Raw genomic sequence first — 12,158 nt, 5'->3', positions numbered from 1 at the left:
CACTTGTCACTGTAGAAGAATGAGTGTGCTAAATGTTACTTTTTCAACTTAGGTGTCAGCAAGAGGCTCCAGCTGAGGCGTTTTCCTGCATTAATGAACACATGGGGTCTGGGACCACACCACAAACTGTCGACTCCAGGGACAGGTGTGTGTTGCCAGGCAGCAGTGACTGAAGGCAAGCGCCTGTATCAGTGACCCACTGGTCATTGGTTGGGTAATCAATCGTTCCGGCTCTTCTGCCCACCTCTTCACAGGTGGAAGCAGCGTCTGCTTATTCACAGTGTCTTCCTTCCTCCTGTGACATGAGACATTGCACAGGCGGGTTCTGCATGATCACCGCAGAGGGAGACGAGGTGGAGTAAGAAGGGAAGAGGCGCTCTCCCCAGGAAGTAAACTCCTCTCACCTCCAGGGGAAGAGACTTCCCCCCGACAACCCTCAGTGTTCTCTGACGTGTAATTTCTGGATACCGAGTAGGCAAAGCCCACTGGGGCCCAAGACAAACGATCACTTGAGAATACAGCATCTCTGATGACGAGACCTTGGGTCTTCCCAGATGCACATAGGGAGCCACGGCCATGGCCCAGCTTCCACTTGACAGCACCAGTTTGTTTGAACTAAACCTGCCACCTTCATGATTGTCAGATCTTGTCTGGTTGCCGTCAACATCTACCACCCTGTGCTACAACGTTGTCCAGTGACGCTGCGCCTGAATGTCCACGGATGGCGTTTGCACAGCCAGCATTTCTCCATGGAGAGAAATTTACTTGATTGTATTTTATCCTGACACGAGGTGAAGACATAGGCTCTATCTGCTAGACATGGATTAGCTGCAGACTTGAGTTTTCATTGTCATCCAGTCTATGTGTGTAAGAATTGTGTGTGTTTTCTGCCCAAAACAAACAGGAAAGGAAATGGACATAAAGAAAAGTTTAGGACCTAGAAACAATGGCCGGGGAGTTATTGCTTTATTTTAATTTTAGCTGAACTGCAGTGAGGCAACAGAATGTCTTTAAAGAGTGTTAACCCTCAGTAAATAATTTTATTATAAAACGCTTTGTAGTAAGTGCAGCATGTGTTCCACGCCATCCGAATTCTGTCAGAATTTCAAGCAGGAGCAGACAACTTAATTTTGGGTGAGCGTCCTTTGCAGTGTGCTGCGGGCAGGCCCATCCAGAGCTGCGAGCAATTGTCTGGGTCTCCAAGAGCCCTGGCTGCTGTCCCCGTTGGAGCCCCTTGTTGGGCCAGGTGGGCAGGCTGGTGTTGCCGTCTTGCAGGTGAGGAAACGGCAGAGAGGAGAGCTTAGGCTCCGTTACTGTATTGTGTCGGGTTGCTGGGCTAAACCTGCTTTCCGAGGCCTACAGCACTTTCACACTTTTCACTTCTTTCCAAAGCCATTGTTCTTGCTCTTCACAGAACATTTTTTTATTAAAAAAAAGCGAAATAGTTGAAATATTTGACTTAAGAAATATGTTGTCATTCTTTCCTTCTCTTTCTTTATGCCCTGCAAACACTCCTTTAAATAATCACATTTCCCTCTAGAGCTATATGGAAAAGAGATAATCCCTGTACTTAGGAATGCCACAGGGAATAGTTCAGTAACTTAATGAGGTCCTTCAAGATGTGTGTCTGCAACTAAGGAGCATAAAATCACCGACCTAGTTCTATTTAAAAATGAACATTACACCTGATTTACCTATATGAAAGGAGTATTAATGCAATGTGGTGGGGTGAATGGTTACCTCTGCGAAAATTAATAAAGGAAACCTCAGCTGATGTTGAAGTTGGGAAGGGCTGTAGAGAGAGCTCTCATACCCTATCACTCATCAATTACCCCAAACAGGAAGAGAGGTACTTTGCACCTCCAACAGAAAGTTGCCTACCGCTTTACTGCTCTAGCAGGAGGAAGGAAGATTTTCTTCTTGCCTGGCAATAAGCCCAGCCAATGGAAAATGCCACAGCTCAGCCAATGAGAAGCCATCACCATCTTGAATTCTTATTCTCCTCCAATGGGCTTTCATTTAGAACAGCCCCTCCCAATTCCCCCTTTTTCTCTGTAGAAGCAAGCTCCCTTCGTCTGTTCTCTGGACTTGCCTGTGGTTCGCCATAGCTGGCATGTCCTGAAATGCAATTCTTTTGCCATTCCCGAATAAACTCATTTTGCTGGTAAAATAACTGGCTATATTATTTTAAAGTTGACACTCCAAAAAGGATGTGTCCACTCCCAGATCCTGTGAATGTGACCTTATTTGGAAAGGATCTTTGCAGACATGAATAAGTGAAGTTTAGGGTGGGCCCTAAATCCAATAATAGGTGTCCTTATAAGAGAAAGGAGAGGAGGTCTGAGGCACAGAGACATAGGGAGAAGAGCAACGGCTGTGGACACAAGCCCAAGGATGCCTGGAGCCCCAGCAGCTGGAAGAGGCAGGAAGGACCCTCCTCTAGATCCTGGGGCACCTTGATGTCAGACTTCTGGCCTCCAGCACTGTGAGAGAATAAATTTATGTTGTTCTAAGCCACCATATCTGTGGTACTTGGTTGTGGCAGACACAGGAAATGAACACATGTGAGCCTTATTTTCAACAGTCGATATAGATATGAAGACAGGCTTCTACCGAATCAACTGACCAGATGAAATGTGACAAGGCAGTAGAGTGGGAGAAGGGAGGAGAGAAAGAGGGGTGAGGAGAGAGGGGAGGGTGTGGGGAAGGGAGAGGAGGAGGGGAGGGTATGGAGGAGGGGAGAGTGAGGGAGGGAGGAGGGGAAGAGTGAGGGAGGGAGGAGGGGAAAGTATAAGGAGAGCAGAGAGGGCCGGCCCTGTGGCTTGGTGGTTAAGTGCGCGCGCTGCGATGCTGGCGGCCCGGGTTCGGATCCCGGGTGCGCATCGAGGCACCACTTCTCCGTTCATCCTGAGGCCGAGTCCCACATGCAGCAACTAGAAGGATGTGCAGCTACGACACACAACTATCCACTGGGGCTTTGGGGGGAAAAAATAAAATAAATAAAATCTTTAAAAAAAAAAAAAAAAAAAAAGGAGAGCAGAGAGCAGAGAAGGAGGGGAAAATGGGGAAGAGGGGAGGGTGTTGGGGGAGGGAAGTGTGTGGGGAGGGTGGGGGAGGGGAGAGACTACGGAGAAGGAAGAGGGAGGGGAGGGTGTGGGGGAGGAGGAGGGAACACTCACCTTCTTCTTTGTTGCAGCCAGGACTCTCTGCTGTGGCACATGAGGGGCCGCTGGGGCCTGCATTTCTGGTCCCCGCAGCTTGTCGTCCTAAGAGACCCCAGGGCCTGGCACTTGCTGAGTGGTTGGAAGCCCGCTGGCTGTCACTTTGGGAGCTTCTGAGGGACCTGTCCCAGGACTGAGACCTCCTGGGAAGGGTCCTCCCAGCAGCTCCTGGACTGCTCTCTTCACTCGGGATCCCCTGGGGGTCTCCCCGGGGGCTGGGGATTTCTTTCTGGGTTGGGTCAGCCTCTGCCCTGGCCCCCTTGGTCTGGGAGCTGCAGGCCTCATCCCGGAGGGACTCCTCGGAGCTGGAGCCCAGGGGCATGGGGTTCCGCAGGGCCTCCATGTAGGACTTCCTGAACCAGCGTCTGGCCTCCACGCTGGCCTGGTCCCTGGGCGGCTGCCTCCTGGAGCTCAGGCTGACTGTGTCCCTGTGGAAGGTGATGGCCTGGGGGCTGTCCTTCTTGTCCAGGGCGTCCAGCCACCCTCCTGGTTCTTCAGGGCTCCCAGGGGGCTCCCATGGGCTCTGGTCTGAGGGGCCGACCCCTACAAGGCCTCTGTCGGAGCTTCCGGACCTGGCCCTGCAGCTTTCCCACTCAGATCCTCTCAGGTGAGGAAGATGCCAGGGCTGGTCACTGCCAGGAGGCCTACTGTGGGGGGGTAGGGTCGAGGTGGTGCTGGAAGGAGTGCTCCCCTGGGGACAAGGGCTGGCCAAGGCTGGTGCTGGCGCCAGGACCTCCAAGGTGCTGCGGGGCGGCAGCTGCTCAGGCCCGGGATGGCTGGAGCCACTGGGCAGGACAGTTCTGGTCATGGGTACGAAGACGGGATCTGTGAGGTTGCTCCACGGGGTGCGGTAGACGGCCGAGCCTGTGGTCAGCAAGCAGTTTTGCAAGGGGACACTGTTCCGCTCCCCATTCAGCCATTCCAGGAACTCTGCTGTGAAGACGCGGCCGTACATGGCTTCAGGGACAGCGACTTCTTCTGAGCCTCCTCCGAGACGGGAGAGGCATTTTAAGACCAGTCTGGCCGACTGCTTTCTCACCGAGGTGACCTGAAGGTAGAAGTCCCCAGGCCTGAGCCTGACTCCGCGCAGGGATGCCAACTGCACCACCACCTTCTCGTGGACGCACAGCGGCCAGCCTTCGTGGAAGAAGACAAGGCCGGTGTACCTGGCCTGGGACAAGAGAGGGGGAAGGAGATCAACCATCGGTATGGGCCTGTCAGAGCCCCTGGTCTCCATCCATCAGGGGAGGGTGAGCGATTGGGCCCCCTGCACCTCAGAACACCAAACAAATCACTAGGACTGAAAACAGGGGTTTCTTTTTGGTTCAGTGAAGTCAGTTAAAAACACACTTTTACAGCTGTTTGTGGAGGCTGTAGGAGGAGGGCCCCAGGACAGGGAGGGAGGAGACCCAGGCCCAGACTCACCACAGGCAGCTGCGGCCAGAGCCCACGGGGACTCTGGGGTGAGTTACTCCTAGGAGCTGTCCCCACCTGGGCAAGGGGCTGGGCTTTTACACTCTTGACTCCGCCAGCCCTTGGTCTAAGCGCCACCTCATTTCTGGCTTTCCCAGGCACCCATGGGCAGCCCCCCAAGAAGATCCCTGCCTCTGGAGTCGCAGGGTGGGGGTGCAGTGACAGGACCCGGGATGCGGACAGGACACCAGCAACATGGGCTGCAAGCTCCGACCTAATGCAACAGAATCCTTTCTACTTATTTGAAGGAGTCAATGAAGTTTACAACCAGGCTGTAGACTATGGGGTGAATTCTTAAGCACTTCTTTGAAAAGAACTTGCTCTAGAAAAGGTTTAGACTTCAGGATGGATGAGACACAAGTCAAATGTGGGCAGCGTCTTCACAGGGCATGAGAGTGTCAGGCAGTTTGGGGAACAAAGGGTGGGACCCCCTGAGATGTCAGAAGCTGCAGCTACACGTTCTAACATGGGACCACATTCTACACTACGAGTTTAGTTTCAGTATTTTTTGCTTTGCAACTTGGTTTTTCCCTACTCCATCAATGACTTCATTGCACAAACATATTACAATAATAGAGAAAATGAAAAAGAAAGAAAAAAATCTCATTCTAATATATCTCAAGAGATTTTTGGCTTTTCTTTCCCTTATCCATATAACTTTTCTAAACTGTAACAATAATGTAGATATAATTTGGCATTTTTGTTTGCTGTCATCCTCAGCAAACATTTCTGTTACTCTCTCACAGTTACCACCTTGATGGCTGCAGTTACCACTGCATCACGACATTTGGTCAACAATGGACCACACAGACGACAGGGGTCCCATAAGGTTAGTACCATAGAGCCTAGGTGTGTAGTAGGCTGTACCATCTAGGTTGTGTAAGGTCACTCTATGATGCTCACGCAACGATGAAATTGCCTAACGACACATTTCTCAGAACGCATCCCCGTCATTATGTGATGCACGACTGCATTGAACTGTTCCTCTATTGTCAGAAATCTACAGTGCTGCTTCTTCTATTGTAAATAATAAACGCAAGGAAATTTTCATGATACAGTTTCTTCTTCTTTTAAATTATCGTTTTAGGATACATTTCTGGGATTAGGATTACAGGATTTAAGGTTATGAATGTATTTTATGATTCTTGACAATATGAGCAATTTGCCATCAAAAGAGACGCAGTGTCAGCAGCGACGGATCGTGTAACAGTTCTGCCGTGATTTAGCAGCATGAACTTTACGTTAAATCCTTTGCTAAATTAATATGTGTAGCGTGGAATATTCACATCTATGTGATAGATAGTGAAGCCAACCCTTTTCATGATGCTTGTTTTCTTTTCTGTACATTTTCTATATGAATTTTTGCTCATTTTATGAATTGTGGTCTTATTTTTGCCTTATTAGTTGCTGTGAGGTTTTTTTTTTTTTAAATTTAACAGACAATACTTTTTGCACTCACCATTAGCAAACGTTTCTGTATGTTATGGATCCACTTGCTGCACATATTCGTCCCAGTTTATTTGCTTTATAGTTTAGTTATACTCCTTTCCTCTCTACAGAAGTTTAAATTTTATACAAATTGAATTTCTTGATTTTTTTGTGATATCTTTTATTGCCTTAAAACTTAGAATATGACATCTTACTAAAGGTTGCCTTTCACATTTATTTTCTGTTAGTTTTCCTAAAAGTTGAGGTTTAAAAAATATTTAATAGTTTCATATATCTGGAGTTTACTTTGGAAACTGTACCTTAAATATACTGGTGTGTTCTTAGGAGCGAAGGTCTCATGAACCATGTTCCTGCTGCCTTCCTGAGCACTCGCACATGGGATGCAGAACGGAGGAGGGTTGTCCAGCTCTCAGGGAGCTGAGGGCCTGTGAGGAGGGACGCACAGTGCAGCCTCTGGTGCAGATGGGGCCAGTATTTGCTGAGCACCCGCCAGGCACCGTCATACCTGTGGCCACATTTAATTACAAATAATACTTGTGCTCTGCTCAAACTGGAGGATCCAGAAAAAAAAAAAGAATAAAATAATCCCAACACCAACCCCCAGAGGTCGGAATTGTCGACGTTTATATGTGCTTCTTTTCACTATTTTTTCTGTGCGTTTTTTTTTTTTTTTTGTGAGGAAGATCAGCCCTGAGCTAACATCCATGCTAATCCTCCTCTTTTTGCTGAGGAAGATCGGCTCTGAGCTAACATCTATTGCCAATCCTCCTCCTTTTTTTCCCCCAAACCCCAGTAGATAGTTGTTATGTCATAGTTGCACATCCTTCTAGTTGCTGTATGTGGGATGCAGCCTCAGCATGGCCAGAGAAGCGGTGCGTCGGTGTGCGCCCAGGATCCGAACCCGGGCCTCCAGTAGTGGAGCGTGCGCACTTAACCGCTAAGCCATGGGGCCGGCCCTTTCTGTGCGTTTTTAATGGTTGAGATTACATCACAAATACGACTGCGCATCTTGACTTTTCACCTAACATTATTTCACCTGCACTTCCTGTGCTATTAGAAACCCTTCACACAGATCACTTCACTGCTGGATACTTATTTCCCCCAAATTTTGCTCTGACAAATTAAAATACCATGTACATCTTTGGGCCTGGGGCCCTGCCTGGGTTTCAGATTCTTCTGTGGAATCTGAGGCCTTAGAGGACATCGAAGGGTATGGCTATTCCAGGGCCCTTGGGAGGCCCCACGGGGATCGTTGGGGTGGAGCTGGTGCCCGCTAATGTGGGTGGCTGCAGATGTGGGTTATCGTCCTTGCTGAGGGGTCAGCAACCTCCCCACACTAGACCTGAACATCCAGCACGTCGCTTGGCCCCACGGTCAGCAACGGTGAGGTTCCCAGCCTGGCAGCTGCCGTAGACCCAAGGCACAAGCCCAGAGCAGGAGGGCAGTCGGAAACAACGTGAAGCAGCAGCTGCTGCTGCTTTTATTGTGGAAAAACATGTGTAATATAAAATCTACCGTCTTAACCACAGTTAGGAGTACAGTTCAGCGGCATTAAGTAGGTTCATGTTGTTGTGCAGCCGTCACCACCATCCATCTCCAGGACTTTTCCATCCTCCCAAATTGGAACTCCACCCATTAAACAATAACTCCCCATTTCCCCTCCCCCAGCTCCTGACACCCACCATCTACTTTCTGTCTCTATGACTTTGACTACACGAAGTGCCTCATATAAGTAGAGTCACACAGGATTTGTCCTTTTGTGACCAGCTTATTTACGTAGCATAATGTTCTCAAGGTTCATCCACGTTGTAGTATGTGTCAGAATGTCTTTGTTTTTTTAAGGCTGAATAACATTCCATTGAATATATATGCCACATTTTGTTTATCCATTCATCTATTGATGGATATTTGGGTTGTTTCTATCTTTTGGCTATTGTGGATAGTGCTGCTATGAACATGGGTGTACAAATACCTGTTCCAGTCCCTGCTTTCAATTCTTTTACGTATCTCCCCAGAAGAGGAATTGCTGGATCACATGATAATTCTATGTTTGCTTTTTTGAGGAATGGCCAGACTGTCTTGCACAGTGGCTGCACCATTTTACATTCCTACCTCAATGCACAAGGATTTCAATTTCTCCACATCCTCGACAATGTTTCTTGTTTTCTGTTTTTTTGGTAATAGCCATCTTGATCAATGGAAAGTGATATCTAATTGTGGTTTTGATTTGCGTTTCCCTAAAGATTAGTGATGCTGAGCATCTTTTCATGTGCTTATTGGCCATTTGTATGTCTTCTTTGGAGAAATGTCTATTCAAGACCTTTGCCATTTCTGAATGGGGTTGTTTTTTGTTGTTCTTGTAGAATTTTTAGAGTTATTCACATATTTTGGATATTAATCCCTTATCAGATATGTGACTTGAAAATATTTTCTCCCATTCTGAGGGTTGCTTTTTTGCTCTGTTAATAGTGCCCTTTTACAGACAAAGTTTTAAATTTTGATGCGGTCCAATTTATCTATTTTTACTTTTGCTGCCTATGCTTTTGGTATTATATCTAAGAAACCATTGCCAAATACAACATCTTGAAGCTTTTTCCCTATGTTTTATTCTAAGAGTTTTATAGTTTTAGCTCTTGCTTTTAGATCCTTGATCCATCTTGATTTAATTTTTGTATATGGTTAGGTAAGGGTCCAACCTCATTCTTTTGCATGTGGATATCCAGTTTTCCCATTTGTTGAAAAGCCTGTTTTTCCCCATTGAATGCTCTTGGCATCCTTGTCAAAGATCATTTGACCACGTATGTGAGGGTTTATTTCTGGGCTCTCTATTCTATTTCATTGGTCTATATGTTTGTCTTTATGTCAGTGCCACACTGTTTTGATTACTGTGGCTTTGTAATGAGTTTTGAAATCAGGAAATGTGAGTCTTCTAACTTTGTTCTTCCTCAAGATTATTTTGGCTATTTGGGTTCCTTTGAAATTCCATATGAATTTTATGATAGATTTTTCTGTTTCTGCAAAAAATATTGTTTGATAGAGATCGCATTGAATCTATAGATAGCTTTGGGTAGTACTGATAGCTTAACAACATTAAATCTTCTAATCCGTGAACACAGGATGTCTTTCTATTTTTAAGGTCTTCTTTTATTTATTTCAGTAATGTTTTGTAATTTTCAGAAATGTTTCACCTCCTTGTTTAAATTTATTCCTAGATATTTTATTCTTTTGGATGTTATTGTAAATGGAAATTTTTTTAGCTTACTTTTCCTAGTGTTCATTGTTTGTGTATAGAAACACACTGATTCGTGTATGTTGATTTTTGTATCCTGCAACTTTGCTGAAGTTGTTTATTAGTTCCAACAATTTTTTATCAAATAATTATGGTTTCCTACATAACAGCATCACGCCATCTGTGAACAGAGATAGTTTTGGCTAGAATTTCCAGGACAGAGTTGCATAGCAGTGGAGAAAGTGGGCATCCTTGTCTTGTTCCTGATCTTAGAGGAAACCCTTTCAGTCTGTCACCACTGCGTATGAAGTTAGCTGTAGGTTTTTCATATATGGCCTTTATTTTGTTGAGGTAGTTTCCTTCTGTTCTTAGTTTAAGTGGTTTTATCATAAAAAGGTGTTGAATTTTGTCAAAATGTTTTTTCTGTATCAGTTGAAATGATGAGAAGCTTCTTCAGGTTGTACTTTTGGGGGCTTTGGCTTTGATTTCATAATAACGCACATACCATGAACAACTGAATTATGGCAAGATTATTCCAAAGTAGAATGCACATCAAGGGTTTGAAAAGCAAACAAATAGAGAGAAGAACATCATTCTTCCTAGCCCTAACACAATTCACAATTCTGAGATTCTCCTTGGGTAAAATCACCACAGCTTTGATTGTAAATCTTTTGGCTCCCCTGGGACTGCTGCCAAATTAGACAGATGCTATAAATCTTCTAGTCATGTTCTGAATAGTTCCAGTTCTGAGAAAACTCCAGGTTGCAAAGAGTAATTCTTTCTTTCATCTCAATATCTTCTCTAAATGGTGTGCTCAGGCTGTTTACAGTGTTTCAAGGAGGAAGTGTCAGAACCAAAGTTTTTCATTCGAAAGGAGGTGAGTGGGCCTCACTGTTTAAAAGCTGCAGTCCAGCTGCTAAAACAAGTGCAGCATCCTTCTTTATAATGAGCTTTCACAAAGCGGTCCGGGAACCTGAATTTCTCAAGATCATTAGCAGGTGTTCAATCATAATAGATGCATCACACCAGTTATTACACTATTTCAAAAAGCTGAGCATCATTCTCCCACTTGGAAAACTGAAAACAAAACAGAACTCGTCTGGTGCTTTGGAAAAGCCAGAGGGGAACTTGGTTGTGGATTAAACGTGAAAACTGTGGCTGAGCCTCCCTGGGCCCTTGACAACTCCGCATCCCATTGTTCAATGGAGAACGTCCACTCTCAAGTTGTCCTGGGCAAGGGGATGGGCAACCTTCCTGGGGCCTGACTGTGCACAGACAGAAGGTTTCCCTCTGTGTGTGTCCATGGAAGCCTGTCCTCCCTGTCCACCTGGTCCTGTGGCTGACCTCAGGTTGTCCACTCAGCAGCCTACACCAGACACCAGAGGCACCTGAACATATTTACTGGCTGACTGGCTTCTCGATTGGCGACTATGCAGTGGTCAGGCCACTAGATGGTCTTCAATGTGCCCTCGGTCCTAGCTCTGTGCATGGAGTCTGGCTGCCTCATGCAACTCCATGCACCCATGACCTCGTCAGTGTCTGTGTGTTCCAGCCGGGGCTGAGCATTCTACATCAGGGACCTAAGCAAGGTAAAGCTGCATAGACTAGAACATTAGTTTTCCTTTTTTTTTTTTTTTTTTTTTTTTTTTTAAAAATTTTATTTATTCATGTTTTTCCCCCCAAAGCCCCAGTAGATAGTTGTATGTCGTAGGTTCACATCCTTCTAGTTGCTGTACGTGGGACTCGGCCTCGCGTTGGACGGAGAAGTGGTGCCTTGGGGCGTGCCCGGGATCCGAACCCGGGCCGCCAGCATCAGAGCGCACGCACTTAACCGCTAAGCCACGGAGCCGGCCCTAGTTTTCCTTTTATCTCTGACTTTTGAAGGTTTCTTTTCTGATTTTACTAATTACGGGATATTTCTAAAGTTAAGAAAGTAGAAAAGCAGGACACTCCACATCCATACTCATGGGCCTAGCAGCACAAGCACACTGACGTCACTGCACATCCTCGTCTTAAAAAATGGACGGTAAGAAAACTGATATGAAACAAATATACACCCTCTTTTTGGCTTAATATTATATCATAATCATTTCCTCATGTATTTTTTTGAAATTTCTTTAAAAACAATTTTGATCTGTGTATCACGTCCATGATATTCACACATTATTAATTTAACCATCCCCCTAATATTTATTTTCATTTTTTTCTATTGTAAGTAATATTGCAACACATATTATTAGGAATAAATCTGGACCTGCACTTTAGATCATTTGCTGTGGGCTAAAATTTCTGGTTCAAACTGCGCACGACAATTTAAAGAGTCTCCATATATGTTACAACAACTGCTTTCCCGTGAGGTCATTCCAACTTCCATGATCATGACAGGAGTATCGGCTTGTCTATCTCACTGAATTCTCTCTGCTCTAAATATTAATCTCTACATTTTTCTGTTCATTACAAAGCAAAAACTGTGTCTTGTCATTTACTTTGTGTTTCTCTGATCACCAGGAGGTTGGACTTCCCAGGGCTTCCATGAACTGTAGCGTCTGTTCTGCAAATTCTCTCTTCAGGGCTTTGCCAACTTTTCTATTGGACTCTTACTGTTTTACTTATTTCTATGAGTTCTCTGCAAACACAATGTAAGAAATAGCTTTCATTTGGCTTTTAATTTTGCTTCTGATGCTTCTCAAGCACAAATTTTCTAGATGTTTCTGCCATCAATCTCTGTTTCCATCTCTTCGTGATGTCACTCTTGGCTTGAGTGAGAAGTCAGTCCTTTCCTGTTG

At 45.5% G+C, this 12,158-nt stretch overlaps 1 protein-coding gene across 4 annotated transcripts in view; it reads right to left on the bottom strand.

Annotated features, from left to right (window-relative positions):
• PLEKHG4B (pleckstrin homology and RhoGEF domain containing G4B) overlaps positions 1 to 12,158 on the bottom strand; it is an 84,006-nt gene that overhangs the window by 43,302 nt on the left and 28,546 nt on the right. For all 4 annotated transcript variants that reach the window (XR_015555066.1, XM_087443062.1, XM_087443063.1 and 1 more), the window contains exon 3: positions 3,180 to 4,392. Coding sequence is in view for 3 of the 4 variants with exons in the window: in XM_087443062.1 (XP_087299188.1) it covers positions 3,180 to 4,392 (1,213 nt within the window). In the remaining variant the exon portion in view is untranslated. The remainder of the gene's footprint in view (positions 1 to 3,179; positions 4,393 to 12,158) is intronic.

This window comes from Ceratotherium simum, chromosome 18, assembly GCF_057802395.1.
Source record: "Ceratotherium simum simum isolate JZ-2026a chromosome 18, ASM5780239v1, whole genome shotgun sequence".
Lineage (NCBI taxonomy): Eukaryota > Metazoa > Chordata > Mammalia > Perissodactyla > Rhinocerotidae > Ceratotherium > Ceratotherium simum.
Note: the sequence above shows the minus strand (reverse complement) of the source record. Positions and strands in the feature narration are given on the sequence as shown.